Genomic DNA, 27,071 nt, shown 5'->3' with positions numbered 1-27,071 from the left:
TGTGGTCATACTAGGATATCAGGAAGACAGTCTTGTGCAAGATTTAAGCGCCTCGGCGGAATCTGAGACACTTCACAGGCTAGCCTTGCCTTACTCCAATGATTTTGCATTCAGGGATCTATCTTCTTATATCAGCAGAGTGAAATTAGGCTCTATATCCAACGTAAACTCTCGCACATACGATGTTTTCTCTGTACAAGAAGATCAGCACGCTTCGAGTACCAAGCCAGACGGAGAGAGAGTGGGAATGGTAAGGTATGGCTGTGTTTGGTCTCACTGTAGGCGATTATTCATCTATTTCTTAGTATGTTAGTTTATAGACTCCCGTGTAGCTTCGTCTTTAAGTCTATTGTGGGGCCAGTAGTAGATGTTGAGATGATGCGGGATTCTAATCCTTTATTCATAGATGTACTCTGCGATGAGGACATGGTTCTATCTCCCCATGTTCGCAGCTTAGAGTGGACGCAGACAGTGTAGGCAATAGTATTTCCCGTATTTCTTATACGGGTTGGTTTAGTGGTGCGTACCGAATTTTTTCGAAATACATATGTATATAGTATAAAATTCAATACCACTGAAAGTATTCAATATCATTTAGTTATTCAATACTATTAGCAATATACTGAAATACTGGAATCCAATATAAATAATACATTCCTATCCAAATTAGACTAGAAATAAGAGATTCCTATTCAATTTGAAATCAGGAATGGAATTTTATTACCTAATTAGGATAGGAATGTATATTTTATATTGGATTTCAGTATTTCAGTATATTGCTAGTATTCTTTAGGCATATGAATATGTACGAGAGTGGTATAACCTCCTTTCTATACATACTAGCTGCAATATCAATATGCTAATACGCGCCATAGTTTCACTGTAGTATACTATTGCCTACACTGGACGCAGACCAAGATGTGTAAGCTTGTGATTTCTTTTTCCTTCCAATCTGTTGTAAGTCAGTATTATTTCTTTTCCAGGTTGTCTGTCGCTGAAGAATACTATCTCACGGTACAGTACCCCATAGATAGCCTTGTGGCTACATCTCTTACTGATATAGATAAGTAGAAGATACGAAGTCTATGGAGCTGAAGTTAGGGGAATGTAGAGTGTTATCTTCGAGCGATGAGATCGAGTTAACAAAACTATCTGAAAATCATGCAAACCCTAGAGGGAGTATAATGTACGTGGGATTTTCAATTCACGAGGGAAAGGTATGCATTTAGAGGCAATTTCAGAGACCAGACAAAGCAAGTGCAAACTCGGATGCTGCCGTGTAGTCTATCATAGTTTCTCACACGTCGAGCGAGCCAAAGTCTGCTATGAGAACAGCTCTACAAAAATGGTCAGACAAAGTGAGGTTTCCGGCGTTAGTCAGTATGAAAATCGTGTGAGGAGCAAACCTCAATGTTCAAGCGGTGTTACTGTATCTTCCCTACAAGATCGCATTCGAGACTTCGTGGATGCCTTGGAAAACAATAGTGCTGTGATATGAGCGCCTGTAGTTGTAGGATATTACAAAGACATTAGATACAGAATACCTGCTATCCGCGGCGCGCCTAAGAACATGTTTTCACTAAATTACAGTTGTCCGCAAGCTTCAAGTAACTAGCCACTCCTGGGGATATGGGGACGAACTCACAGTCGTCCTAATCTGTTATGGATACTGTAACTACACCATTCACAATGATATTCTCCGGTATCATTGATTTGTTTATGAGGTAGCGATGTTCGTTAGATCCCATATATCTACAGTGCACAGCCAAACATTTCTTATTACACTTAAATCTACGATTCTCACAGAGTCTCTTGAGATATATTCTCAGATTTATACCGTCTGGGGACATTGTACCAAGAAAGAAGGCCACACATGGATGACGTAACCTGCAGATGCATGGATATTGCTTGTGTCCGACCATTGAATATACTGGCAATATGTGTGTCCTTGCGGTGATTTGTTACTGCCGCACGAGCACTTATTGTGACTGTTTCCGTGGTCAAAACGAAGATGGGATACTGCGAAATCACCGTGGCCGGTTCGCATTGCTAAGAGCTTGTGGAGCGTCCCACGCGGGAGTTTGAGGGTTGGCGGATCTATCGTTTTGTACTCTGGTCGCCACATCTTGTAGCCTGGGGAGATCACGCTGCTCGCAGTGGCCGACCATGTGGTCTCTGCGTGTCGAAACCTAGCGTTGAAGGACCTATATACATCGATCCCGATATTCCTAGGTTAGCTAAGCGGTCTACCGCTTTGTTACCCCTAATCTTGGGGTGCCCAGGGGACAATTTAACCCCGATATTGTAGTAATGCATCGCTTGATGACACTTGTGGTAGGCCAATCAAGAGGAGTCGGGGGATTTACTATGTATACCCTAGATAACTGAGGTGCTATTAATGTATATCTAGATACAGTTTTTGAAAAATCGCTTAATGATGTTCAGAAGATGCCCCAGCCCGCGCTATGTGCCGATCGCCTCCGCGTCGAACGCGCGAGAGCGACTGCCAATTTGCTTGTATCCGCTCTCAATTTTCTGCTTACCTTGATAGATCGCATAGCCGTATCCCACACAGTGGTTGCGTTCAAAGTACTGTTCAGAGCCATCCGAGAAGACTGTGTAATCATCGGGTAGAAGTTAATTCCACCAGCTCTTGAAGGCTTTTGCTGCATCTTCTTTCGCAATGCCATTGGTTGGATCGGTGCGATACTCTGAGGAGTAGTGTGGCCGAAGAAGCTTCGGTCGTTCTGTTGCTGGGAGAATCCGTCCCATTCTTTGAAGTTTGGTGATTGGGCCTCTTAGTGTGTTAGCACCTCTCCCTCGTTTCCTGAGGTTCGGCTTCAGACGCTCAACTAGTAGGTAAGTTGCCCATCCTATTTTCTGGCTGCCCCTGTTTTGGGTTACCTTTTTATATCAAGAACCTCAAAAAATGACATTTTTGATTTTCTTATTTGTAAATAGAATTTATTGAAAAAAGTCAAATATGTAATGCAAATCATTTTAAACTTATTCTATAAACTAAAAAGAAATTAGAGCCTTTGCTTCTAATTCGTATGGAGAGTACTAGTCACCATAGATAATAAAGCCGATCACATGTATTGGATGGCTTGTGTGCCTCCACAGTGGTTTCTGTTTTGGAATGAGCTTTAGATTATTCGATCGAAAACCTATTAAATGCAAAAGACGCAAAGTTTTGAAGATATTTGCTATTTTAATCGACGCTATTTCCTGAGTATTACCAAATAAATAATCTACAATCCGCAATGCTTCATCCGATTGATTTGAGGTCGATTTATTCCCTCTGACCCTAACATCAATCTCTGTAACAATGACGCTTGTCGGTGGTGATGATGAGTTCTTTCTCCTATTGGATAATATTCGCCTTCTCTATCGATCCCGTTAAGTGCGTGATCTCTTGTTGTGATAGCTAGAGTGTTGGCGTTGTGGTTGTCATTGCGAAGTGACAAGCTGAACATCATGCTGCATGTTCAATTTTGCGATATTAACAAACGGAATGAAATCACGGTTGTGCCGCCGTTGCCGAAAGATCAAAGGTGAAACCATATCTGACGGATAGATCACATTGGGTTTGTGTTTTTCTCTGATTGCTAAAATACATTCGTGGAAGTAATCTGACAAGCTAGTATTGCAAACGACAAGAGAGGGGTTTGTAGTCTTATAATCTCAACTCAAATTCAAAGTAATCTTGGAGCACAAGTGTAGTTCTGTTTGGACATAGTCAGCTTTGAAAAACGAACAGTGGATGTACCGCTGGGAAACTACGGAAATGGACTTGTGAATATCTTTTGATATCTTAAATGATATATATGAGGAGCTGTTACAATTATTCATCAAAAATTGAACAATCAGAATGTAAATTCTGATATCAAATAATTGAAGAATAAATTTGCTGAAATTTTCGAAAGTTAGGAAATGTCCTGTCAGTCTATGCAACCACTGATGGACTTTGTCCAGCCGGCTCCATGGTATAGACATGTATAAGACTGGTCACACTGATAGCTACCTAGGTATTGAGCCGTTATATGCTTGCCGAAAACGGCTCTCGGAGATCATATCACAGGATGGCGGACATTCGTATTTTGTCGGACTTTCAAAGGAGGTTCACTAACAAATTCAAAGCTCGCAATCATGTTATTATTGGGATTGATATATATGGAGAAAGTCAAGGCAGGAGAGGATCAATTGACGTCTGTAATGATGTTTCTAGATTGTTTGGACTGGACGTGAGGTCGTTCATGGTGCCATTAGCGTGTCCCACACCCAAAGTCAAACCCGAGTCACGAGAAATAAAATCACGTGACCAGGGTAGAAATCTCCACAACATTCCAATCCTGTCAAAACAGAAGCAATATAATTTTGAATTCGGAAAGCTGACTCTCTCGCGCCGAATTTCATTAAAGACTCAATTCATCACTATGGAGTCGAATTTGTTCAAAACTGTGTAGTCACAATTTCCGACCTTGAAGTCGGGGTAATAAGTTGTCTATGTTCTCCCGATGTTGTAATGTTGTAAGAACAATATACTGCCGACAAAGCATCTCACGACAGCATGGTACTACCCATACGAGCATCTGACGATACTCTTTCATACGTGGTGTTGTGCCTGTACATTCTTTCTCAAAAACGCCTAGGTTGTAGTATTAACCCCTCTTGTCTTACCCAAAAAGCATGTAGTTCAAATTTCAGCTACCGCCATTTGAGCCCTTTGAGGTCTCAAATGGGCTGAATAAATGCATAGAAATACCAATTCAGTGTGTATCGGCAAGAAAATCTTCATCGGTGAGTATTTATCTGCAAGCCAAGTATGGGCCAAGAATTTCTCTTATGTAATGGGACGTGGCTGAAAGTCGTTGTCTTATGCTATGCATGTAAATTCCTCCCTTGTCCAATGGTTCATGAGGAATCATTGTTTAATTTAACCCACAAAATTATTGTTTACATCCAATGTTTACATAGCATAAACCTTACAATTGGACGCATGATTCTTCGAGTATAAATAATAGCAATGGCAGCCTCTCATCCACTTCACCAAGTTCCTCTATCACATATTCTCCACCATCGTTGGGATTCAAATATATCCATCGTAGCGTTGCTAATCATCATTATAAGTCCTACATCATGAAGCTGCAACTTGCTTTTCTTGCTGGTGTCGTAGCTCTCAGCAATGCCTCTCCTCATGTGAGTCAATTACGCCTTGGCTACTGCCCACTGATGCTAACCCAGCTCAGTCCACATCAGTGAAAGCTCGTCACTTTGATGAGCCTGGGAATCCAGATCAGCCCGATAAATCATTTGGCTGTAACTGCACTGGTACAACTCCAGGTCCGCTGCCGGCCTCCGCTCAATATATCTGCTATGACTGGAGACTTGGACCGAAAACGCTTCCAAAATATCTTCCTCTCTCCAGCGAGCTATCATCTTATGATAGATTTGGTGGACTAACACCCGGAGAATTTCTTAAAATCTGGTGGGATCCTCAACTCAATCCTCCGTATGGGAGTTTCAGATACCCAGGGGATGTAACACCAGGGGACCAAGGCTTTTCAGTCGACATAAATGGGAAACCCATCAGCGGGTTTGTAGAACTGCCACCAGACACTTATCTAGACAGGTTTGGAAAAGAGACTGGTTAGTCTTGTACCGCTCACTTTTGTAACGGTTTGGTGTCAACTAACACACGTAGGGATGTTTCTATCTTCCGCCGATACGCCCTATTCCCAAAGATCTCTACCACCTTCGAATCTCAACAATCGACCTGATGATCCAGGATTCCCCAACGACTATCATGTGTATCGAACTACTCAAAAGCTGATACTAAATGCTGGGCCTATTGCTCCTGTAAGTGTCTTTGACCCTTGAACATCACTATTCCCTATATGAAATCCCAGAAACATGTATTGTTTTTCTCGGTTTAAAAACACGGCTTTTCTCCAGCTCTCACTACACATATTTGCAACCCAAACAGATGCTGACTCTCCGATGCTACAGTGGTTTGGTCAGCCGGGACTTGGAACGCAATTCTATTCAGGTCCTCGGACTATTGCGGACTTGATAGGCAATAAGACCTTAGAGAGGGTTGACCCTTCTGTTTTGATCTCCAACAGACAGCAACAGGGCTGTGGCTACTAGACGTACTCAACTGCCGGCCATTTTGTTTCCGCGATTTCAACCATTTTTCTTCGCTGTCAATCCGTTATAATAATAAATTAATTATAATACTTATTAATGATCAAGGATTAGTCTTTCAATCTGAGACAATTGTGGATTTTGTACAGCTGCTGCTTACAGATAATTTTCATTGCTTTTTGATGCTTGATAAGCTCTCATCGATGTACCCCTCCCTCGCCTTGTCATTGGCGGCCGCGCGATCATGACTCATTGTTTGGAGGCTGAGTCCAAACAGTTTGAGTCAGGATGAAATGGTATTCCTATCTTGTGTGCCTGTCCAACCAATATGAACGTGCTCATTGTGCTGGTTGCTGGGTCTGTAAAAAGGTAATAAGTGTATAATTCCTAGAATGGCAGCTGATCTCTGAGATAACAAGTTGGTACTTAAGATTTTCTGGATGCATATTATTTCACACAAGTTCATTTAGTTGTCGATGGAAAAGAAGCCGATACCTAGCTTACCGTTCCCTCCTTCCGCCCAATACTTCGTGAAATTGAAGACAGGATCGTGACGTCCGGACAAATGAACACCCTGTGACTCTCTAGAGACTATCAAGTAACGGAAAGTTATTACTGATTTCTCAAATTCTGAATATTAAAGCAATTACCAAGCGGGTATTTTGATATGATTCGTCAACAACCAATTTTTTTTGAATTAAGATATTTTACCCTATGGCTGTGCTACGTCTGAGAGATGATGCCGTGGCACTTGCCTGAGATACTTCCCATCATATCCGTTTGTTTATCGAACTTGCGATGATATGCAGACTGATCACTTTCCTTCTTTGCGAAGGAATACTAGCATTTCTTATCTGCGAAAACCCAACGAAATTCCTGCTGGTAGCAGAGACCAATATATGATGCACATCTTAAGGGTCTGATGGACAAGATAGGACTAGGTTTTCTGAATGTAAGAGAGAGGATTTTCAATCAGACTACAAGATTGGAGACGATGATTCTGACTTGAAGGTCTCGGCGTGAAGTCAATTGATGGATCCAAAGTCCGTGAGAGAATAAGCAGGCCCCGGGAGTCCAGTCAAAGAGATTAAACACCTTCATATATTAGTGTGCAATAATTCATATATTTTTTATCATATCAATCGAGAAAATGAATGATTGCGGACTTAGGAATTATTTGATTCTGAGAGTAACGAAGATGAAATTCCTCACCCGCACATATGTTCATAAACTGCATTTGACTAAACTATTCTTCCAACACCCTTGAGATCGTCATCTCTCTATACGATATCACTGAATTAAATGTATGAAAAGAATTATCCCGGGCTTTGCGATAGTGTATCTACATTGATCAATCTCGACGCATTCACCGATCAAAGATTGTTCTAGATGTATGTCGAAGGCCACGAGGTTCAAATTTTTGAGATCAATTAGTACCGAACTCCATCCTGAAAAGGATCATGATGAATTCTGCAGCTGTAATAGCCATCAAGCAATGGTAATTTAAGCATGAATGCGGATGACAAATGGTGTCTGTGGAGCTTCAGAGGGCTTTATTCACATTGTTAATGGGCGGAATTGTTATATATAATAGATATTTAAACAGAATATTTACAATTCGCTGACCCTAAATTCAATCGTCCCCATCAATGAATCGAGGTGAAGGGGATAGTACGGTAGCTAAGACTTACTGTATGAGTTTTGCGTTAAGTGTTAAGCGAAGCACTAGTACTTCATCGTAGGCATCTCTAGCACTTATAAGCACTCTGGATCCTACAACCCGACAACTAATTTCTCTAATTGTCTATCTTCATAATTGAAAGTTTCTCTGTTATTCCACTCAATAGTACGACCTTTCGTTTGGACTGCAACACAACTTCCATCAAACTTTTAGCAGTCCACTTCCAAGTTTGAATCCACTTGCACTATATCAAGTCTGTTTCGAAGTTTGAAAACAAACTCGCGCACAAACTTTTATATTCCTAACCTTTCTTTACTTTGGTAAGTAGTTACTCATGGAGAAATGTTATATACCTTTACTTTTTGAGAGGTTTAGAGTTGTTTTCGAGCGCCTAGAGATCTTGGCGTTTGAGAGATACTGATACTCACCCAACCATCTAACCATGGTGGCACTTTATGTTGAGCATCCACTAATTGATTGAAAGATATAGATATCATAATGAGTACCGAAACAAATGATGACAGGGTACAGCCTAATGGCACCATGACACCTTATCAAGAAGCACCTGGTGAACTTCCCGTCACCGACCCAACAGAACAACATCTTTTCGCAAATCTCGAGACGACAAATATAAGAGACGATACTATACACGAAGCCGAAAGCGTAGCTCTATCTGTGTCATCATATAACGGTGTTCCTGCAGCTTTAAACCATGACATGGGAAAATTTCTCTCAAACGACCAGCTCGCCAAGGTCAAAGACCTCCTCCAGGCACATCTGCCGTCGCCGATCTGCAACCCAGAGGTACCCGTTGAAGGATGCCCACTTCTCAATTCACTGAGCCTGGACTGTCGCAGGCTGATCTGGAAGCTTCTGCTTCTGAACCCACTTCTTGGAGAGAGTTTTTTCATCGACGGTGATCAGGTCTTTGGGTTATTCCCCGCGATCCTGAGAGTTAATAGGCAGATCTACAACAAGGGTATGGATATCCTCTATGGAAGCAACAAATTTTTGATTGGGTGTATTCCGTACAATTCGTATTTCTGGGACAGCTGCCTGGAGTGTGCTTTGGCCAGGGGACAGCACCTTGATCGTACTGGCGAAGACAGAGAAGTTGAAAGTGAAAAAAGCCTTATTTCAACTGCAAGATATGTTCAGCACTGGAAAATTTTGATTAGCGCTATTGACTTTCAACAAGTAGCGACAGAGAAACTTCTGCGTCTGTGTCACAGCATCTATATGGCCAACATTCAATCACTAGAAGTCTTGATTATCCCAAAAGGCATCGAGGATGGTTGGAATATGAGTGACAATTATGGATATGAACATCAGCTTGCGATTACTTTGTCACCACTTAAGCGTTTCCGGAACGTTCAGCAATTCAACATCCGGCCCGCGGAAATTCATGAGATTCCAGCTGTCGCTTTCGATCAGGAACTTGCGGATGAGTTCATACCAATCTTGCCTAGTCCTGTTGATGAGGTGGAACTCACTGGTCTGATTCAGGGTAACTCGGAAGTTGAGACAATTGAGAAGATGTACAAAACTCTCCTCACCTACGCCCAAGCGTTCGAACGATTTGAGAACTTCAAGTCAGCAATGGACATTAATCATAACGAAGACGAGCTAGAACAAATTTACAGTTTCGAAGTTTCTAGCAGTTTTGCAATCTCTGACCAAAAGATCAATCCATTCAAGGCCAGCCGTCATCCTGTCGAGAGAGCACTGAGTGCAGCCAAGACTTCTATGTTTCAGGACAAAATGGATCAGTTCAAAATGAATAGATCCCTCCTCATTCAGTACTTAGAGCACGAGTACCAGATCATCGAAGCTGCATCTAAGAATTTGGTCGATTTTATTAAAATCCATAAAATAGCAAATGGGTTCTTCCGTCATCCTCTATACATCAACAGAAATGAAGATTATAATGAAATCGCCTCGCCCAATTATATTGCTACGCAAGCTTTGGTTTTGCTAGAGGACTATGAGGCTAGATTAAAGCGTAAATTAGAGCCAGCAACAAAGGTTGAAATACGAAAGTACAAGCTTCTTTTCAATTCCTTCTACGACGATCTTCCACGTGAAAGACTCATGAAGCTGTGCGAAATGGCTTATGAGAAGCAGTGGTGGCTTCAATTCGTTACCTATTTCCAGGAGGCTGTGGATGATATGGATGTTCAATATCTTGCAATCAGACAGGCTCGAAAGAAGTTGTATGCGTGGGATCTTCAGGCAACTGTTCGGGAAGTGGATGTAAAGCCTATGCTTTCCGATGAGATCATCAATTGGAATGAGTGTGAACCAGACATGCGGATCAATGAAGAGTGGCGTAAATACCGCTCTTATGGAGAACCTGAACTTTCCGACCACACATGCGATGAAGACAGCGATGCGAATAGCAATGACTAATCCTCTGAAAATAGACAACGTCTTTTACAAAGACGTGGAGGATTCCGAGGTGCATTACAAGGTAGCTGAAGAACTTCAAGCACAGTCAGACTATACAGAAGTCTGATCAAGGTTTATCTGGAAAGGCAAATGAGGAAGTAAAGGAAAGGCATCAGAATTTGATGTTTACCGATGAAGCTTGAGTGATTAAATAGAACTTCCAAACATTTGATAAATTCCTTCTATAGCACTTACATTCCTAATTCTATGAATATCCTCAATATTTTCCTCTATGTTATTAGTTTTAGTGACTTGATGATGAGCCGAAAAGTGAAAATCTGTAACTGTGGAAAGCCATAAGAAGCCTATCATTCTGTCAAACTGAAGGTTCCTACTTGCACAAGCAATGTTAACAATTGATTTTTAGATCTCGAATATTCTGGACAAGGAATACTACCAGATGTTAAAATACGCACTTCAGAGCCCAATCTCATCCTTAATCCAATCGTCGGTTTCTTTACAGAGGGTAACAAGTTTTACAACAAATAACTATCAAGGTTCGTGCATCGAAGAGGAAGCACATGTAACGCGCCCTGTCGCTCCTGAGCCGATTTCTCCGAGTTTTTAGGGGCTGTGTTCATAGCACACGCCATATTAAAATCATGCGAATTGCCCCAAGTGATAGAAAGATCACGTGATATCACATGGATAAGTTTGAATTGTGATTTTTGTGAAGTGAATATTCGGGGGATTCTGCCGTCATCTGATACGGAAGGCTCTCACTAGCGTAGTTTCATTGTTTAGGACAATTCAAATAGACCCCGGGAGTCCTTACTCTTCGCTTCGTCTTCTGCGACCAAAAATACTCATTCAACGGATCTCTCCTTTAACTTGTCTCCAATTCAGTCGACACCTTCTGAGTGAACTTCGAGATCAGACTCTGTAAGTATTTCTGCCCCGTTCCTTTCAAATCTTATAGCTATCTTAAATAGTTGTTTTCGACTATTATTTGAGATGCGAGGTTTATCGTGAATGCGTTTTACATGACTGATAACTGGACTAGTCCTTCACAATGAGTCGAATCGAGGAACGCAGTACCAGAAAGATGCTTCAAAAGCAATCGCAGAAAGTCGATCGAGACAATGGTCAATCCTCAGAACAAAATACGCCACAAGCCGTCATCCGCAAGAGGAAGGTTCAATTTGCAGCAGCGTCAACCTCAACGTTGGGACGTGTGCCACTTGAAATACTCAGAGAAATATTGAAATATCTTTTGCTGAATCCAGAGCTGGGCACAGCCTCGTGCGTTCACAGGGATGAAGGATGGGGTTCCAAAATCAAGTACGAACTCCAGCCCTCAATTCTACGCGTCTGCAAGGAATTTCACGCAGAAGGAGCGGAGATACTTTATGAAAAAAATCGATTCTTCATAGAATGTGTTCTGTCAAATCAGGACCATCTGCTTCACCGCTGTGACTTGACCAGGTTTTGCGAGATTCCGAGCGCTGAGTGCTTCTATCCATCGGACGAACTAGCCACAAATCATTTGAGAACTGTGCCAGGTGTAAAGCGCATCAAACATTGGAAGATATTGATAGCTCCCATGCGCTCTAGCGCGCGCAATAATGTTGCAAATCTTTGTCGCTCTATTTGCCAAAAAGGAATCAAGTCCATGGAAATTGTGATTGGGCCTTGGGATAGTCTAGAGCATCCAAGCTTATTGGAAGGAGGTCCCAGAGAGAGTGCTGAAGTCAATAAAGTAACGGCTGAGAAGTTACAGGACGTTCTTTCGCCCTTGGAGATTCTTCGATGTGCTGGAAAAGTTGTCATTCGTGGAGCAGACCCAGAGGAAGTGCCTGACTTTCTCTTTGAAGGAGATCGACGGAATTACGACTTTTACAGCTGGTCACTAGGGGTCGAGAGGCGTGAAACCACACCCTGTGGAAGGGTGTTATTACCGGAGACGATGTACTTGGCCAACTTGATTGCATTAGTTCAAGGTGACTCTGAAGTCGAACTATTCCACAAAATGTACTACGCTTTTCTCAATTACGCCCAGGCTTTTGAACGAATATATGAGTTCCGAAACCAGATGGCCGTCGACCATCTGCAGCTGTATCGCAGTCCATACTTGGCGGAAAATCCTTTTCGTGGGACCCATCCTGTAGAATCGGCTTTGCTAAAGGCTTTACGTATGCAAACGAACAAGGAAGTAGGAGTACAGGATATTTCCGAATTCAGAATTCTTCGGTCAAATGCCATAAGATTTCTTGAGAGACAATATCGAAAGATTCAACAAGCCGCCAATGATTTGGTCAGATTTGTCAAAGACCAAAAAGTAAGTGGGGGTCTGCTCGATCCTGCTCAATCACCGGCATTTGGATTGTCTCCTGGAGTGCAAAGAGAGGGACTTGTTTTGTTAAAATACTATGCGGAATCTTTTAATAGAGACCTAACAACAGCAACCAAGCTTGCTATTTGCAGATTGAATGGTCGATATGAGAAGAGATTCGAACTGCTTCCCCGAGAGGTTGCAATTAGGGAATGCACAAATGCTTATAGGGGTGGAGACGTGAAAGGATTCGTGGTAAACTTCGAGTGTGCTGCCGATGACATGGATACTCAATATTTTGCCATTCGCGACGCGAAAAAGCGGCTCTTCGAATGGGATTTGAAAGAGTCAGGTCATACCGCCGAGATTGACGTGGAGCCACTGAGACGGGATGAAACAAACGAGTGGGATAAAGTCGAACCGGATATGGATGTCAGGAACCTTTGGAAGCTAGAGCTCCCTCAGCAATATAAGAGTCCGTATACTAATAATATTTGAGTTTCTCTAAAATATTGTTATATGTGATATTGAAAGCTCTATCACTGGAAGTTTTCAATATTATTTAGATATCACAATGGTTTTGGGGCTGATGTTATCTAGAGGCGTCTTCTATTATTTTTTCCGCAGATGACGGTCGGAAATTCGTTTGGACATTTCTACCTCTATTCTGCTTTAGTTGTAGCATCAGGATCTCCTTATGTGCCAGTCATATCTTGTGGAAGATAGCAAATTTAGGGGCGGAGTTATAACTTTTATCTTCCATTTTCTTTCCTTGTCGAATTTCTGAAATGTCTGAAGGATGATGGAGAAAAAAGAAGTTGGTCATACCAGTCATTGTTTGCTTCCTCTTACCTAGTATTCATCGAATAATGGAATATTAGCTTATTCCGCCATTTGACACATGAAGTTTCCGAATTGTGATCACATGAGTGAGCCCTCGGTTCTAGCAAACCTACAATATTTTTCAACGTATCAAGTTTACAAACCATTGTTTATCGAAGCTCACCACTACATAAAATTTTAAAAGAATTGAAGGTCTAAAAAGTGACAATGAGTTTTTTATCAATCGAGCATATATATCAGTTGTCACCAACAAGTTTATAGACAGAATGCTTTGAAGTGTGTTGTTATTTCTATCTAGGTGACAAAATTTCTGGCAGAGATAATCTTGCGTTCTCACATTTTCCGTGACCTAAACTAACCTCCTAATATCTTAAGAGCTTTCGAATATTAGAAACACCATTAACAAGCTCTCTTGACGCCTATCTAATCGTCAAGTCTGTAACTCGAATTTCGATCCAACACACATCAGTCTGTGGCAGTATCCATAATCCAGTACAGAGAATCCTAATTCATCGACTAATAACAGCAAAGAGCTAAACCAACTAAGCATCAATGGATTGAAACACTAGTACTGCCATGTCTCAGTTAGTACGACTTCAGAAGCATGAATTCAAGCAGTTCCGGTCGGATGAAACATCCTTGATGAGAGTTGGTGATCATTGCTACGAGCGTGTCATCCACGGGAACACATGTGATAGAGAGCTTTCACAGTTAGCAAGCCAAGGTAGGACGTGAAAAACGACTCCACCACTGTTGACACAGTCCTCTTTATGAATGTCCTCGTCTTCGGATTCCAAACCGAAGCTCTCATCGTCCGGGTGATCTCTAAACAGTTTCTCGTAGAAATCATTCTCCGAAGCACTATCAGAACTGATAGGGTTGACATGAGGTGGTCGAGACTGATTGCCTTCCCATTGGAAAGTCAACTCATAGAATTCGTCATCATCGTGATATGGCAGAGATTCCCAATTTGCGAGGTCGTCGAGCTCCATTTCAGCAAGATGAATCTCTTTCGCATTGTTCTGTACGTTCGCATTTTGGCCATCAGTTCCATCACCATCGACGGTATGCGAGCCCTGGGAAGCTTGGTATCCTGCTTCTTGTTGTGCAAGGAATTCTTTTTGAACAATTTGGCGCCGAAGATCATCTTGCATCTTCTGGGCTTCTGATTCCGTTATCGCCGTAATTTTTGGTTCCTCTATGTGCCACCTAATATCCCAAGCTTCTAATAAACCTAATTGTGTCACCTTAATATCAGGAATATTGCTACGAGCGTCCCAGTCATACAGCTTGGATCTAGCCGTGAGTATCGTAAAATACTGAAAATCCGCATCCCCCACTACTTCCTGGAAGTACGCTCTGAATGCAATAGGATCGCTCCTACTATAAGCTACAAGACATTTTTTAAGTCCAATCTCTCTTGACATAGACTCGTAGAGATGCTCAAAAAGACCAAATTGGACGCGCACCGCCATTTTAGTTGACGCGTCGAGCTCTCGAGTAAATGATGCGACATAGTTTTCGATTAGGACCATAGCCTCAGTGTAGATGACCATGTCAAAACCGTTATATTGTTTGGTACAAGCAGGATCAAAAATGCCCCACTTTCGCTTTTGCAATTTGACAAAGTCGACTATTTCTTGGGATGCGTGAATTATCCTGCAGAACTGGCGTTCTAGGTACTTCAGAATGACAGATCGCTCTTCCTTGAACTTGGTGGTCTTAGTAATATCTCCACTTTCTTTCTCGGTCATATATCTCGCCTTTTGCAGACCAGCCTCGACAGTATGAGCTAGCTCTTTGGGATGAAACTCTTGGTTGAGGAACGGATTATGGCTTAATGTAGTGAACTCCCCGGACATTGAAGAAGCTACCTCTTCAAAACTCAAGGACATCTCTTGTCTGTACTCAAAATGCCTTTCAAACCCTTGTGCGTACTTCAAGAGAGCATTGAACATCTTAGTGCTCAATTCGACTTCTGAATTTCCTTGGATAAGATCGATGAGGAGGTGTCGATAGGGTGCAGCAGGTAGCATTGACTTTGTCACGAGTGGCGTCTTCGACCAGTCATCCCTGCATACAAAGTCTGGTATCTCAGAGATACTGGCTGTTCGAATTGACACTCTAGGTATGTTTCGTAAAAGCTCTAGTGGCACAAGATTTTCGCGCATGTCGGCCGCGTCTATATCAACCAATACCGTATTATTAAGTGTAAAACCCGGCAGGCAACTTGAAAAAAAGAAATATAGAAATGAGTCTTACCTAAATAGCCGTAATTGAATTCAGCACCTTTGGGAATGATGCATATGTCTAACTCTCTCAATAATGTCCCTCCTGAAAGTATCTGTAGCTCGCACAGTAGACGGCACAGTTCAACGAGTCCATCTTGACTTCGGGGCTCATGAAGCCTGGCGCTTAGAACTATTCTCCACTTTCGTACCAATCTAATACCTCGATTTCTATGCAATAAAGTATTTTGTGTGGAGTTGGTCGGGAGATGCGTGGTAGGTTGGTTGTCCCGGCGAGTCAAGGGACTGCATAAGGTAAAGGGATGAATTGTATTAACTTCATGAGGGTGTATGTTTGGTAGTGACTCCACAATGAAATGGTTCAAACCATACAAAATCTCCTTGCCTTCCTCATGGAAAAGGCGGCAGACGAGGAGTACCTGTGGGCTCAAGTCGTAGTTCAAATCAGCTCCATATCTCTGATTTTCGTCGATAGAAGACGCCTCCGCTAACTCAGTATTCAACAATAGACGTTTAAATATATTTCTCCGAATTTCGGTAGGTATATTGAGTAAACTTGGTGGTATAATAGTGATGGAGGTAGACGCTGCCTGGTTAATGGCCTCTATTCTATCCATTTTGAGAAGTGGTCAAGAAACTGTAGTATTATGGAATGTTGGTTTCAAGAAACTTATACTTGTGCTGATTACTATGACAAGTGTAACACTGGCAGCGTTGTAAAAATCTTCAACAAGCACCAACACAAGCTGAGTCTTCCAAAAAATTCTTCTGACTGAATTAAATGTTGTTTGCTATTGAGTTGGTAACCAAAATTCAGGGCCAATTGTGTGCTTTATTGTGGAATAAAGGTACAATCAAGTTTCGAAAAGTAGATTTTATTTCAAATCTATTGTGCTGTCAAGATTTCTTTTGTGTGAATATAGAGATATTCCAAGATAAAAAGGTGTGATTTAAGGATACAATACAAACTTGAAAACAAGTACAGAAGTCTAGACTATCTGAATACTCACAAAGATTGTCAAAATTGGTTTCAATGCTCCCACTGCTATATCCCTGCCTTGAACTGCTTGAAACTCTCAAAACTTTCGGCTTTCGGACTCGGACTTCGGCTTAACAGGCTTAGGGATGGAATTGGTTTATAAGTGAATGTATTAACTATAATTTTATCTTTTAGCGAATTATGATTATCAATATCCAGTAGTAAAAGTCAGCTCTCGATTGTGGCTGACTATTATTCCGAGGCTCGTTCTTGACGTCTCTTGTAAAATTAGTCTCTTCTTTTGAAACTTACCAACTTCAAAGAACCTTTTTTTTTCATATTTTCATTCCATTTCAAACTAAAGATATTTTGAAATATCAAGTCCCGAAAAGATTTCAATCACAAAATCTGATCAAAATTTACTTCGTAATTTCTTCAGATTATAGGTGTTCATGAAGGGTCGAGAAGTTCTTTCTCAACCAGAGTCGTTTCCCTCCCGACTGACACATGTAAGTTACATTCTTTTAAGATTCAAATTTGAACATCAAATAGTACCTGCAGTTATGCTAAATTATTCACTGACACTGTAGTGCTAGACAACATAGGTCATGGATCATCTATTGTCCAAGGAAAACATTACAATGGCTACACAACAAGTTTCGAAGTCGGCAAATTCAGATGAAAATATTGAGACTACTATGGACACATCTCTCTCTTCACCGACATCCTCAATGAGTCAAATCATGAATCGTACGTTAAGGAACACATTGTCTGGTTCTCCAGTCGAAACCAAAGAACTTAAGAGCGCCCTCATCAGCATTCCACAAGAAGTTCGGGACATGATTTACTCATATCTCCTGGTAAACCCAGTCCTAGGAAAAGCCACTTCAGTCTCGTCAGAAACTACCTATGGCAGCACTCAGAAGTACGATCTAGACACTGCAATCCTTTATGTGTGCAAGCAGACATACCGGGAAGGCATTTCCATCTTGTACAAAAACCCTATTTTAATAGACTGCAGCAACAGTCCTGGTGATTGGGATTTCACAGATGGTGTCTTCGATGACCGTCGTTTGGAAGATGAAGAAGATGAAAGAAATGGAATCCTGGAGCCCTATATCATCAATCTCTGCCCATTAACCCGGTACACAAATTGTCAGCGCAAAAAGCATCAAGACAAGCCATTGTTTCGCAATACCCTAAACATTGAAAAGGTAAAGATTTGGAACGTCCTCTTGAACTCTTTCAAAATAGATTGCTGGTACGAACCTCTCAACTCAAATGCTTTTGCTGAATTCTGTATTTCAGTATGTCCGTACCCGAATATCTCCCTAAGCATCTCAATTCTGCCTGTGACCTTCCATTCAAGTCAAATCCAAACAGAAGCAGCAGGATCATTTATATGGAGGAAGGCTTGGTCAACAATCTATTGCCATTAAAGATGATACGAAATATCAAGAGACTTGTTATCAAATGTTCTGAACTCCCTATGATTCCGGACTACTGTTATCACCGAGATCACGGAAGGAAGCTATGGCCTGCCGAGTTGAGTGTACCTGACTTACCTTCGACGGAGCTCATCAGTGAGTACGTCAAGCTTACTAGTGGAGCCACTCCTGTTATTGAATGTTTATATCTTCTGGGGGAAAGATTGGACGAGTATTTCTGGTTGTTCCATCGTGCAGAGATTGTGGTGATCAACAGAGCGTTTGTGGGCTTTCGACGCAGCATCAGAGTCCATGATACTTTGATTTGCCCACCTGAGGCCGTCGGTGGTGGACTGGTCATCCAAGAAGATGAACAAAGTTTCCTCGATTGCGGAGAAGTAATTGGAGCTATCGGAGGTCCTTCTCTTGAACACACTGAAACCGCCGAGGAGATTCTCTGTTTCAAGCAGTACCGGGGAGAGTTACTTCATGTCCTAGAGCCTGAATACCAGAATGTTCGTGCTTGTTCTATTAAACTTCGGGAGTTTCTTCAAAGCGAAAGCGGCCCAACCGGAGTTTTTGTAATCGGGCCTTCCAGAGCCGTTGATCGACAAGATTACTGGACCAGAGTAACAAGAGCTATGGAAGTACTAGAGGAATACGAATACTCATTTGTAAGGGGAAAGTCAGAGAAACTAAGGCTTTCTTTAGCAGAAAAAAAACAATTATTTTGTGTTGGCGTATGTGTCGGGTGAGTCAAGAATGGTAATGAAGAAGATAGCCTGGGCATACGAAAGAAGGATGTGGAAGAAACTTATGTTTTATTACAAAATCGCAATCAGACGCATGGAAAAGCACTATGTCAAAATAAGATGGTGCAGAACAGACCTTTTCAAATGGGATGTTTCTGACAGAGGCTCTGATCTGGACACTCATTCTGATATAGTGGAGGCAATTGTTTGGCCGAAGCCGGAGTTAAATTCAGAACACGACCAGGAGCATATAATCAAGATCTCCAAGGGTGAGACAAGTGACACAGATCTTAAGGATTCTTTATGCGTTGGCGATAATCGTGATGATGATGTTTGGTAGTTTGGCGATAGCGAAAATTGATATGTTCATCCAAACAGACATTATATTGCTGATTCTATCGAAGCTTTCGTTAGATTATCATCTAGTACTATCATCTATTGTATCGATTCGGCTTCTGCTCAACTAGCTACTATCTAGTGTCTTCATTCAATCTACTTCTGGTCACATGAATATGGAAGAAATGGTTTCATTGATGGCGACATTGGTATCTCAAGTTTTTCCGGAACCAAGTAGGAGATCAGAGCTCATCTGGCAAGGCATACAATACCGTTTTATAGTTGTACCTAGGTACTTGAATGAAAAATCAGTTTAAGAATGAGATCATTCATGAACGTATGTGCTCAAAGACAAATTTGCTGGCACCTCAAGTGACCATCTCCTACATCTCTTATTCTATTGGAAATCACGATTTACCAATTCAGCCCCATGATTAAGTTTCATTATCAAATTTGTCCAATTGTCTTACCAAAAGCCCACCGTCACTATACATGAGCTAGCGGCGATAATTTCTATCTTAGATCCTTTTGAATATCTCACAAGTTACTCACTATCACCGTGCTAGAATTATGGATTTAGTGCAAGTATTGAATAAGAAAAGTGCACTAATGTCATCATTAGGCTCTAGCTTGAACTAATATATGAGCTACTTATTATATGTGTACCTAGGCTTCTTTAATCTATCATGCATCAGACTTGAATTATATTTTGGTACAGAGACCACACATTGCTTTTAACGAGGATGCTGTTATTATTTCTCTATTCTTGTAGACCATATTCACACGTCAATATCGTAAAAACTGCATCCATTCATGGACGACTGTCTTTCCATGGAGCAGGAAGCAGTTGTCTTTGCCCACGGATATCTATCCATACAAGTGACCATTGATTGGTGCTGGTGAATACCATATTGATTGACTAGCCTCTATGCATATAGGTCAGTTTGATGTTCCCTTCTACAAGAACGCTCTTTTCCTGGAAAAACTTGATGTAGAAAGGGAATTGGCTGACAAATCAATGAGTGCTCGTTCATCTGAACTGCCGTGTAAAACGAGATTGAAAAAGTCTGTTCTGACTATTATAAAACTTTAAAAGTAGTGATATTCCTACAGGGGCTCCAAATTCGAAAATCATTATAGTGGGGAAGGATGGGAATAGACGACGTCATTCCGCGGTGACTTATCCAATGAAAGATGCACAATTCTTTCGCTACGGCTGCTTCAACTTTCTATGCACATCTTATACATACGTTTATACGATTGATGGATGACTATCATAGTAAAAATGGACTATGGTTTTCATACGGCTTTTCGATGACTTAGTTCACCGTTTAGCGTCCTGAGGTCGCTTAACTTGACAATTGCCGATGTATTTAAGCTTTCACGCTCCTGCTGTAAACTTTTTCCCTTCTACACAACAACTATTCCTTGCAATAACTCGTCTACAATTAAAACTTTCTAACAATTTCTATCTGGAACAATCACAACTTGAAGAAAACATTGGATCATTGTGTAAGTAGAGTTTTTAATACTTTCAATTGCCACTCGGCAATCGGAACTCTTCCATCAAGCCAATAATTCGAAACTTTAGGTCTTTTTATTTCAGACTACTTCAAGAGATTAGGAGCTTTTAGTTATAAAAGTTTCAAAATGCAGCGGTCGTCTAAAAAACGTCCCGATATTCGCAACATCCGCGTTGCTATTCCATACTCTCTCCAGCATGGCGTAGCTCCTAAGTTTACGCCAACATCATCAGCCACTGCAATCACAAGACTCCTGAAGCCTACTCTTCTCAAAATTCCTCGAGAAGTACGCGATCAAATTCTGAACACTCTCCTTATGAGTCATGTACTCGGCACTGGAGCTTCACTATGCATCGAACTTAATGGCACCGATATACCTACTTCAGAAGAGATGCCTCGATACTTCCTTCACATTTCCATTCTCTCCGTGTGCAAGCAGCTATATGAGGAAGGTTCCAAGGTGCTATACGAGGGCAATGAATTTATAGTCGACTGTTTGGAATCGGAAAATGCACGTCCCAAGCTTGGTGAAGTTTGGTCTTCAGATCATGTATACTTGCATGATAACCTGGACGTATACTCCATCAGTGACACTTTAGTTGTCAGTCCTGTAACTCGATTACTAGAGGACAGTCACTTCACGCATGCCACATGCATGGGACTAAGCTCTCGAGTGCTTCAAAGGACTTTTCGACAATCTCGTTTTCAGCAAATCAGCCGCATCAAGAAATGGAAAGTCCTTGTCCGCTGTGCTTCAGAAAACTATGGCATGTACGCGCTATTACAATTCTGTCGAGCGGCGTGCGAGATTCCAGGACTTGAGATTACTTTTCTGCTCGTTGGGACGGAAAAAAACAAAAACGAACGAATCGATTCCAATAATGCGCTTAGAACATGGCACCCGTTGAAGTTACTTCGAAATGTCGCTGTAGTTGAATTTCGGGAAGCAACAGGGGACGGAATACCAGAGTACATGTTTTATCACAGATCGTGGGAAGATTACCACTGCAAAGGTTTTTTCTCGACGGTAAACTCTCTTGAAAAACATGTGGCTTTAATGAAAGGATCTTTGCCATTGAATTCCACGGAGTCCATCCATCTACAGTATGATAGATTATTGGCATATGCCCAGGCATTCGAATGTAATCCAGAATTTAGAGCTGATCTTGATTTGCCCCCGGATATTAACGCAAAACTTCCACGTTGGGGGAGTCCAAATAACGTGTTCCGTGCAAAACATATTCATCAGATCGAGGAAAAACGTCGATTTTTGCCGCAGAGAAGCCACGAATTCATATAGCAACATACATTTTTTCAGGTATACACGCCAGCAGGCACTGCTCGAGCTAGAGAAGCAATATGAAGCTATCAACCGACATGCTTTCAAACTCAACGAATTTACCAAATCAGAAAAGAGATTTGAAGGCTTTTTTTGGTCTAGCAGGGTGGAAACTCAAGACTGCTTTAACTAGACCCTATTACGGGACAGGTGAGAGTAGTGCAGATCCGAGATTGAGTACTAACGAGCAATACATCGAAGCCCACCGAGAATCTTTGAGAGATGATTGGTGGGACCGAAGTACAGAGGCACTTTTACTTTTAGAAGAATATGCAGATTCTTTCGCCAGAAAACTTTCTTTCCAACAGCGTATTGAGTTTCGCAAGTATGACATCGCTTCATTGTACAATCATCTGCCGAGAGCAAGATTGCTGGAAAACCTTAAGGAGGCCTACAAATATCGGGCGTACGATGATTTTGTCCAATGGTTCAAGAAAGCCGTGGATGATATGGATGGACAACTGATTAAGATTAGGAAGGCAAGACAGAGACTATTTGACTACGACAGAGATGAAAAGACTAAAAGGGGCATTCAAATTGACTATAGGGAGTTTGGGTTTGTTAATTGGGGTGTAAGTGAGCCAGACATGAGAGTGAGACTTACCATTGACAAAGCCAGAGAAATGAGGATATATGATGTGAAGGAAACATACTACCCATAAGTTCTCTGAGTAGTGGTATAACACATTAGCGATAGTTCATAGCAGTAATCAAAAATAAATCTCAAGCTCTATCTTAATTAAATTTGAACCATTTGCCATTTCCATTGAAGACCTAAGTGAATGCATTCTGAAAATAGCTTAAAATGTCACCTATAATAGGACTGGCGATTGACTCTCGATTCAAGCTGCAATATCATTTTATGCTCATCACCACGAAGCTCTTGGTCTACCGGACAACTTAATAAGAACGTGTTTGAAGTAGCTTTCAAAATTTAGCTCCAAAATATCCTTCCCTTTCTACTTTCCCTAGAAACATTTCTCAAAAGCTAGCCAGAATCTTAAGATACCAAGTAGATATCATCCCATGTTGCTCTCTACTCACCCTCATCCTCAAGAACCCCTCAATCAAACACTACATATCTTCACAACATGAGACGACATCAAGAAGATAATTTCTATTCAAAACTCCCATTCACTGTACACCACCCCCACCAAACTTACACCCCACACACAATTAATTTTTACCAATTGACAAAAAGCTATTCAGTCCAGTACGGCCACAACCTAGATATCCATGTTCTTTGGGCGACAGATCCGGAAGACAATCGATCTTAACATTAGTACGGCCTCACACTCTCATTAACCTATACAACCAAGTCAAAAACCTGACAGTGCAGATTACTAAGCACTGTACCTTTTCCAAGTAGGTATATATCGCAAAACGGTCGCTGTAACACTGCACGTTAAACTTGGCAGTCCCCCTATGTACGGTGGGATACAGTTCGCTACTTCTACACATCTCCTGAAGACCTACGTCGTAACAGCACAGCTCGCTAATCATGTTAACTCCTTAGTACGGTGCAATACATTCTTTTGATCGTCTTAGCAACTGCTCCTATAATACTTAAACATCTTTCTCCTCCCGCTTCCAATCGATATCTTGTTTTGATATTTATCATTCATTCTCTTGATAACTACACCAAGATACCAAATTTGAAACCAATTCTAATTCGAAGAACACGAAAGATAAACGGTCATCTACCACGGTGCAGTTCAATACGATAGTCCAATTAGTGTCTTCTGTGGTTTCTCACAGAAATACTTAAGACTTCTTCCTCCCACCTCCAAGCAACATCATCTCCCGGCATTGATTTCTCCTCAAACTCACCAATCATCAGGACCAATCGGCAAAGAACCAAAACCAACCTACAAGTTCCACGAACCACCTCAAAGAATAAAAGAATACCAATCATGCAGAGCCCCAGAAAGATTGCGAAGATGAAATCTCCAACCTTCCAGCATCTCACCGAAAACAACCAGTCAGCGAGACCACACTCCAATGGCTCCTCCTCATATGGAGACATCCCGCCGCAGAGTCCTATCATATCAGGGATTCCATCTCGCGACTCAGCCGCCCACATTCAGAACATGCCACGAGAAATCACCCACAAGATTTTCTCATACCTGCTCACCAATCCCATTCTCGGAACCGGTACCGCCATCACCACGATCGCAGATCCTGTCAAGAACGGGAAGCGAGTAGTCAACGTACCCAAGTACGAATTGCATCCCGCGATCCTCCGCGTTTGCAAGCAGATGTATTACGATGGCGTCCACGTACTTTACCAGCACAATGAATTTATTATGGATTGCACAAATTGGATGTATCGGGATGATTCCAATGAGGAGCTAGGTGGAATCTATGAGTACACGAGTAGTTATGATCAAGACTATTTTCCCATCACGACTGCTCTGAATGTCTCACCATTGACTCGATATGCTGAACACTCTAACGTGGCTCCAACCGAGCAGGATTGGGAATACCAGGGGAATGAATTCTTCTATGAACAACCAACTTTCAATCGTCTCGTGGGTCCTCAAGCCCGATATGTTCGGAAGTGGAAAGTCATCGTACGTGGAGATGAGGGTCATTACACCCACAGATTCGACGAAGCTGCATTGGCACAGTTCTGTCATGCAATCAGTCAATGTCAAGACCTCTCGCTATCTTTCATCGTTTGCATAGACAAAACATCGGAACAGACCCGAAAAGCAACTCGTGCGGATTTTGCCAGACATTTGAGTTTTGAAGAAATCTTCGCTCCTCTCAAACTACTGAGGAATTTGCAAAGTGTAGAGTTCAAAGAAGCACATTCCAATATTGATGAGGAAAAAGGTGGAGAGGAGTTTCCCGAGTCGCTCCCTGTCTATCTCGATGAGATTCATCAAATGGTCGAGGACTCTGCAGCGACTCTCACATCGGGAAAAGAGAAGGACAAGTACATCGATTTAATGAAGGGGTCTTCGCCATTAGCCGATCCCATCAAACCTAATGTGCGACGAACTTGTGGCATATACCCAAACCTTTGAGAGCGTGCCTGAATTCAGACAGGACATAGATGTGGGCAACTTAGATACTACCAATCAACACAAAAAGTCATACAATACGCTTGAGGGCACTCTACGACAAGCACGAGCAGCAGCATTGGTTTGGAAATCTTAAACTTTTCAAATCTTTACGCATGCAGCTGTTATCAGATATTGAAAATGATCAATTCCAGAGAATCAAGCGCTGTTTTTCCAAATTAAACGACTTCAACTTGCAGGATAGGGTCTTTCGCGGAATGTTGTGTCAAGGAGAATTCCACGACCGCATTTATGAGGATCAGGGATTTATGTTGGATCTTAACAAGAGTTCGCCCGAGACACGTCACTGGCGAGAGAAGATCACTACCGCTCTTCTTTTGCTGGAAGAGTATGCCGAATCTTTGGAAATAGACTTGAATAAGAATTCTATATACCGCCCGGGATATCGACTTCTAAGTCCTGGAGCCTATGTTAAGGATCCTGCAAGAGAGAAATTGTTGCGAAGAGTCAGAAAGGCGCACAAATTTCGGGATTATGGCTTTTTCATACACTGCTTCCAGAAGGTTGTCAACCAGTTGAATGATCAATATATTGAGATCCTAAAGGCTAAACAAAATCTCTTCCGATGGGATTCTAGACCTACTCCAAGAGGAATTGATATTCCTGATGGGAATGTTGAGATAATCTTTGATCGTAACATCGAACCGGTGGAATGGAATATTCGCGATTTCGACTACAGTCACAAGCCAGGGAAACGAGTACGGGAGACTACGAAGGAAGCGCCGTCACCTGCAAAGCGACAGCGTCATTCGAGATAGAGGATAGTGGTAGAGTGGAGTACCTTCCATGTGGAACAAGATGGATCTCTGTGTCTTGGGGCTGGAATTTGAGGGATCTCTTGCGTCGGATGTGTGATCTCTGTGAAGGACTGTTATAAAAGGATTCAATTCTACCTTAGAATCTAAAATTAAAGAAGAAAGAAAAGAATAAGAAGAGAACTATAAAGGCTTCGGACTATATATATCAATAAGTCACATACTAGGCTAAGGTCCTAAAAGCTAAGTGACTGAGAAAGAAACCTGAAAGAGACTGAATCGTTACATTACCCCCCCGTTTAAAAAAAGCTCACCTTTGAGTACTTATTCATCTCTTTATCTCCAACAACATCATTATATTTATCATCACTATCTTCGTAGTGTTTCAGTTATTGAGGTAGTGCCTTAGGCGGGCCGGGAAGGTTTTGATTGGTCAGGTGATATTCTTTGAGTTTGTGAGGAGAGTATTTGAAGTTATCAGTAGTGTACCAGGTAAGGTCAATATCGTAATTACACTATTGTACTCAATAATAAATATTATTACAAGTGCTCTTCGAAACTATAATTTGTTTGATTTCCCATTCTTCTTTACCAGTAATGTTGATTAAAGAATCAGAATTGTTTATTTAACTAGGAAAAGGATCATTTGCAGTTTTTTGTAGTTTTTCAGCTAGGAATGTATTGAAAATTTTCATTGTATTTGGTAGTGTTAGCTTAAAGGAATACCCTACCTTTTCGATAATAAGGAATTTGCCGTTATTGAAAAATCTAGTTTTTTTAAAGGGTGCTCGGTTTGGTAGTATTGCATATCAAGTTATACAAAATCGCTTACTTTGAAATCAATAGGTTGTTGATACATGTTAATCTTGAGCTAGGCTTTTTCTTAAACATCTATAAGGTATTTTGTAACGAGTTTCCATACGTCGTAGTGTTATTAAGCTATAATACGGGCTTCGTCTACACTAAGCTTGTTCTTGGTTTTGGTATTATGGAACTTCTAATCCTAAGAGGTTTGTAGGGGATAGTTATGTACGATTTCAAATGGAGAAATATTACCAAGAGAATTGTAAGGTAAAATGAGCTATATATAATCCATTATCAGTAAAAGCTTTAACCAATTATCTTGATAATAGGAAATAAAGGGTTAAAGTCTTTTTTGAAGATATTGATTATAGATCTTAATTTGTTCATTAGTTTGAGGGTAATTTGTAGTTAAATAGCTAATATTAAT

At 41.3% G+C, this 27,071-nt stretch overlaps 8 protein-coding genes across 8 annotated transcripts; 7 read left to right on the top strand and 1 right to left on the bottom strand.

Moving 5' to 3' along the window:
* Nucleotides 1-5,139: 5,139 nt before the first annotated feature.
* On the top strand, nucleotides 5,140-6,314 carry EAF02_006940 (uncharacterized protein; the record flags this gene model as incomplete). Its single annotated transcript, XM_038902988.1, has 4 exons — nucleotides 5,140-5,199; nucleotides 5,250-5,649; nucleotides 5,705-5,859; nucleotides 6,010-6,314. 4 exons carry the CDS (start codon nucleotides 5,140-5,142, stop codon nucleotides 6,148-6,150), a joined length of 756 nt encoding a protein of 251 aa, XP_038757309.1. The 3' UTR covers nucleotides 6,151-6,314.
* A 2,012-nt stretch (nucleotides 6,315-8,326) lies between these two features.
* EAF02_006939 (uncharacterized protein) lies at nucleotides 8,327-10,237 on the top strand (the record flags this gene model as incomplete). The annotated part of the gene is made up of 1 exon (XM_038902987.1): nucleotides 8,327-10,237. The coding sequence occupies one exon, from the start codon at nucleotides 8,327-8,329 to the stop codon at nucleotides 10,235-10,237; it is 1,911 nt and encodes a 636-aa protein (XP_038757308.1).
* A 1,051-nt stretch (nucleotides 10,238-11,288) lies between these two features.
* On the top strand, nucleotides 11,289-13,046 carry EAF02_006938 (uncharacterized protein; the record flags this gene model as incomplete). The annotated part of the gene is made up of 1 exon (XM_038902986.1): nucleotides 11,289-13,046. The coding sequence occupies one exon, from the start codon at nucleotides 11,289-11,291 to the stop codon at nucleotides 13,044-13,046; it is 1,758 nt and encodes a 585-aa protein (XP_038757307.1).
* A 1,007-nt stretch (nucleotides 13,047-14,053) lies between these two features.
* EAF02_006937 (uncharacterized protein) lies at nucleotides 14,054-16,257 on the bottom strand (the record flags this gene model as incomplete). The annotated part of the gene is made up of 2 exons (XM_038902985.1): nucleotides 14,054-15,573; nucleotides 15,654-16,257. The coding sequence occupies 2 exons, from the start codon at nucleotides 16,255-16,257 to the stop codon at nucleotides 14,054-14,056; spliced, it is 2,124 nt and encodes a 707-aa protein (XP_038757306.1).
* Nucleotides 16,258-17,260: 1,003 nt separating this feature from the next.
* On the top strand, nucleotides 17,261-19,138 carry EAF02_006936 (uncharacterized protein; the record flags this gene model as incomplete). The annotated part of the gene is made up of 3 exons (XM_038902984.1): nucleotides 17,261-17,880; nucleotides 17,928-18,720; nucleotides 18,758-19,138. The coding sequence occupies 3 exons, from the start codon at nucleotides 17,261-17,263 to the stop codon at nucleotides 19,136-19,138; spliced, it is 1,794 nt and encodes a 597-aa protein (XP_038757305.1).
* Nucleotides 19,139-20,784: 1,646 nt separating this feature from the next.
* Nucleotides 20,785-21,957, top strand: EAF02_006935 (uncharacterized protein; the record flags this gene model as incomplete). Its single annotated transcript, XM_038902983.1, has 1 exon — nucleotides 20,785-21,957. One exon carries the CDS (start codon nucleotides 20,785-20,787, stop codon nucleotides 21,955-21,957), a length of 1,173 nt encoding a protein of 390 aa, XP_038757304.1.
* A 77-nt stretch (nucleotides 21,958-22,034) lies between these two features.
* EAF02_006934 (uncharacterized protein) lies at nucleotides 22,035-22,658 on the top strand (the record flags this gene model as incomplete). The annotated part of the gene is made up of 1 exon (XM_038902982.1): nucleotides 22,035-22,658. The coding sequence occupies one exon, from the start codon at nucleotides 22,035-22,037 to the stop codon at nucleotides 22,656-22,658; it is 624 nt and encodes a 207-aa protein (XP_038757303.1).
* Nucleotides 22,659-23,909: 1,251 nt separating this feature from the next.
* On the top strand, nucleotides 23,910-25,843 carry EAF02_006933 (uncharacterized protein; the record flags this gene model as incomplete). The annotated part of the gene is made up of 3 exons (XM_038902981.1): nucleotides 23,910-24,992; nucleotides 25,030-25,146; nucleotides 25,187-25,843. The coding sequence occupies 3 exons, from the start codon at nucleotides 23,910-23,912 to the stop codon at nucleotides 25,841-25,843; spliced, it is 1,857 nt and encodes a 618-aa protein (XP_038757302.1).
* Nucleotides 25,844-27,071: the final 1,228 nt, after the last annotated feature.

This window comes from Botrytis sinoallii (genome assembly GCF_014898435.1).
Source record: "Botrytis sinoallii strain Bc 23 chromosome Unknown BSIN_011, whole genome shotgun sequence".
NCBI classification, from domain to species: domain Eukaryota; kingdom Fungi; phylum Ascomycota; class Leotiomycetes; order Helotiales; family Sclerotiniaceae; genus Botrytis; species Botrytis sinoallii.
Note: the sequence above shows the minus strand (reverse complement) of the source record. Positions and strands in the feature narration are given on the sequence as shown.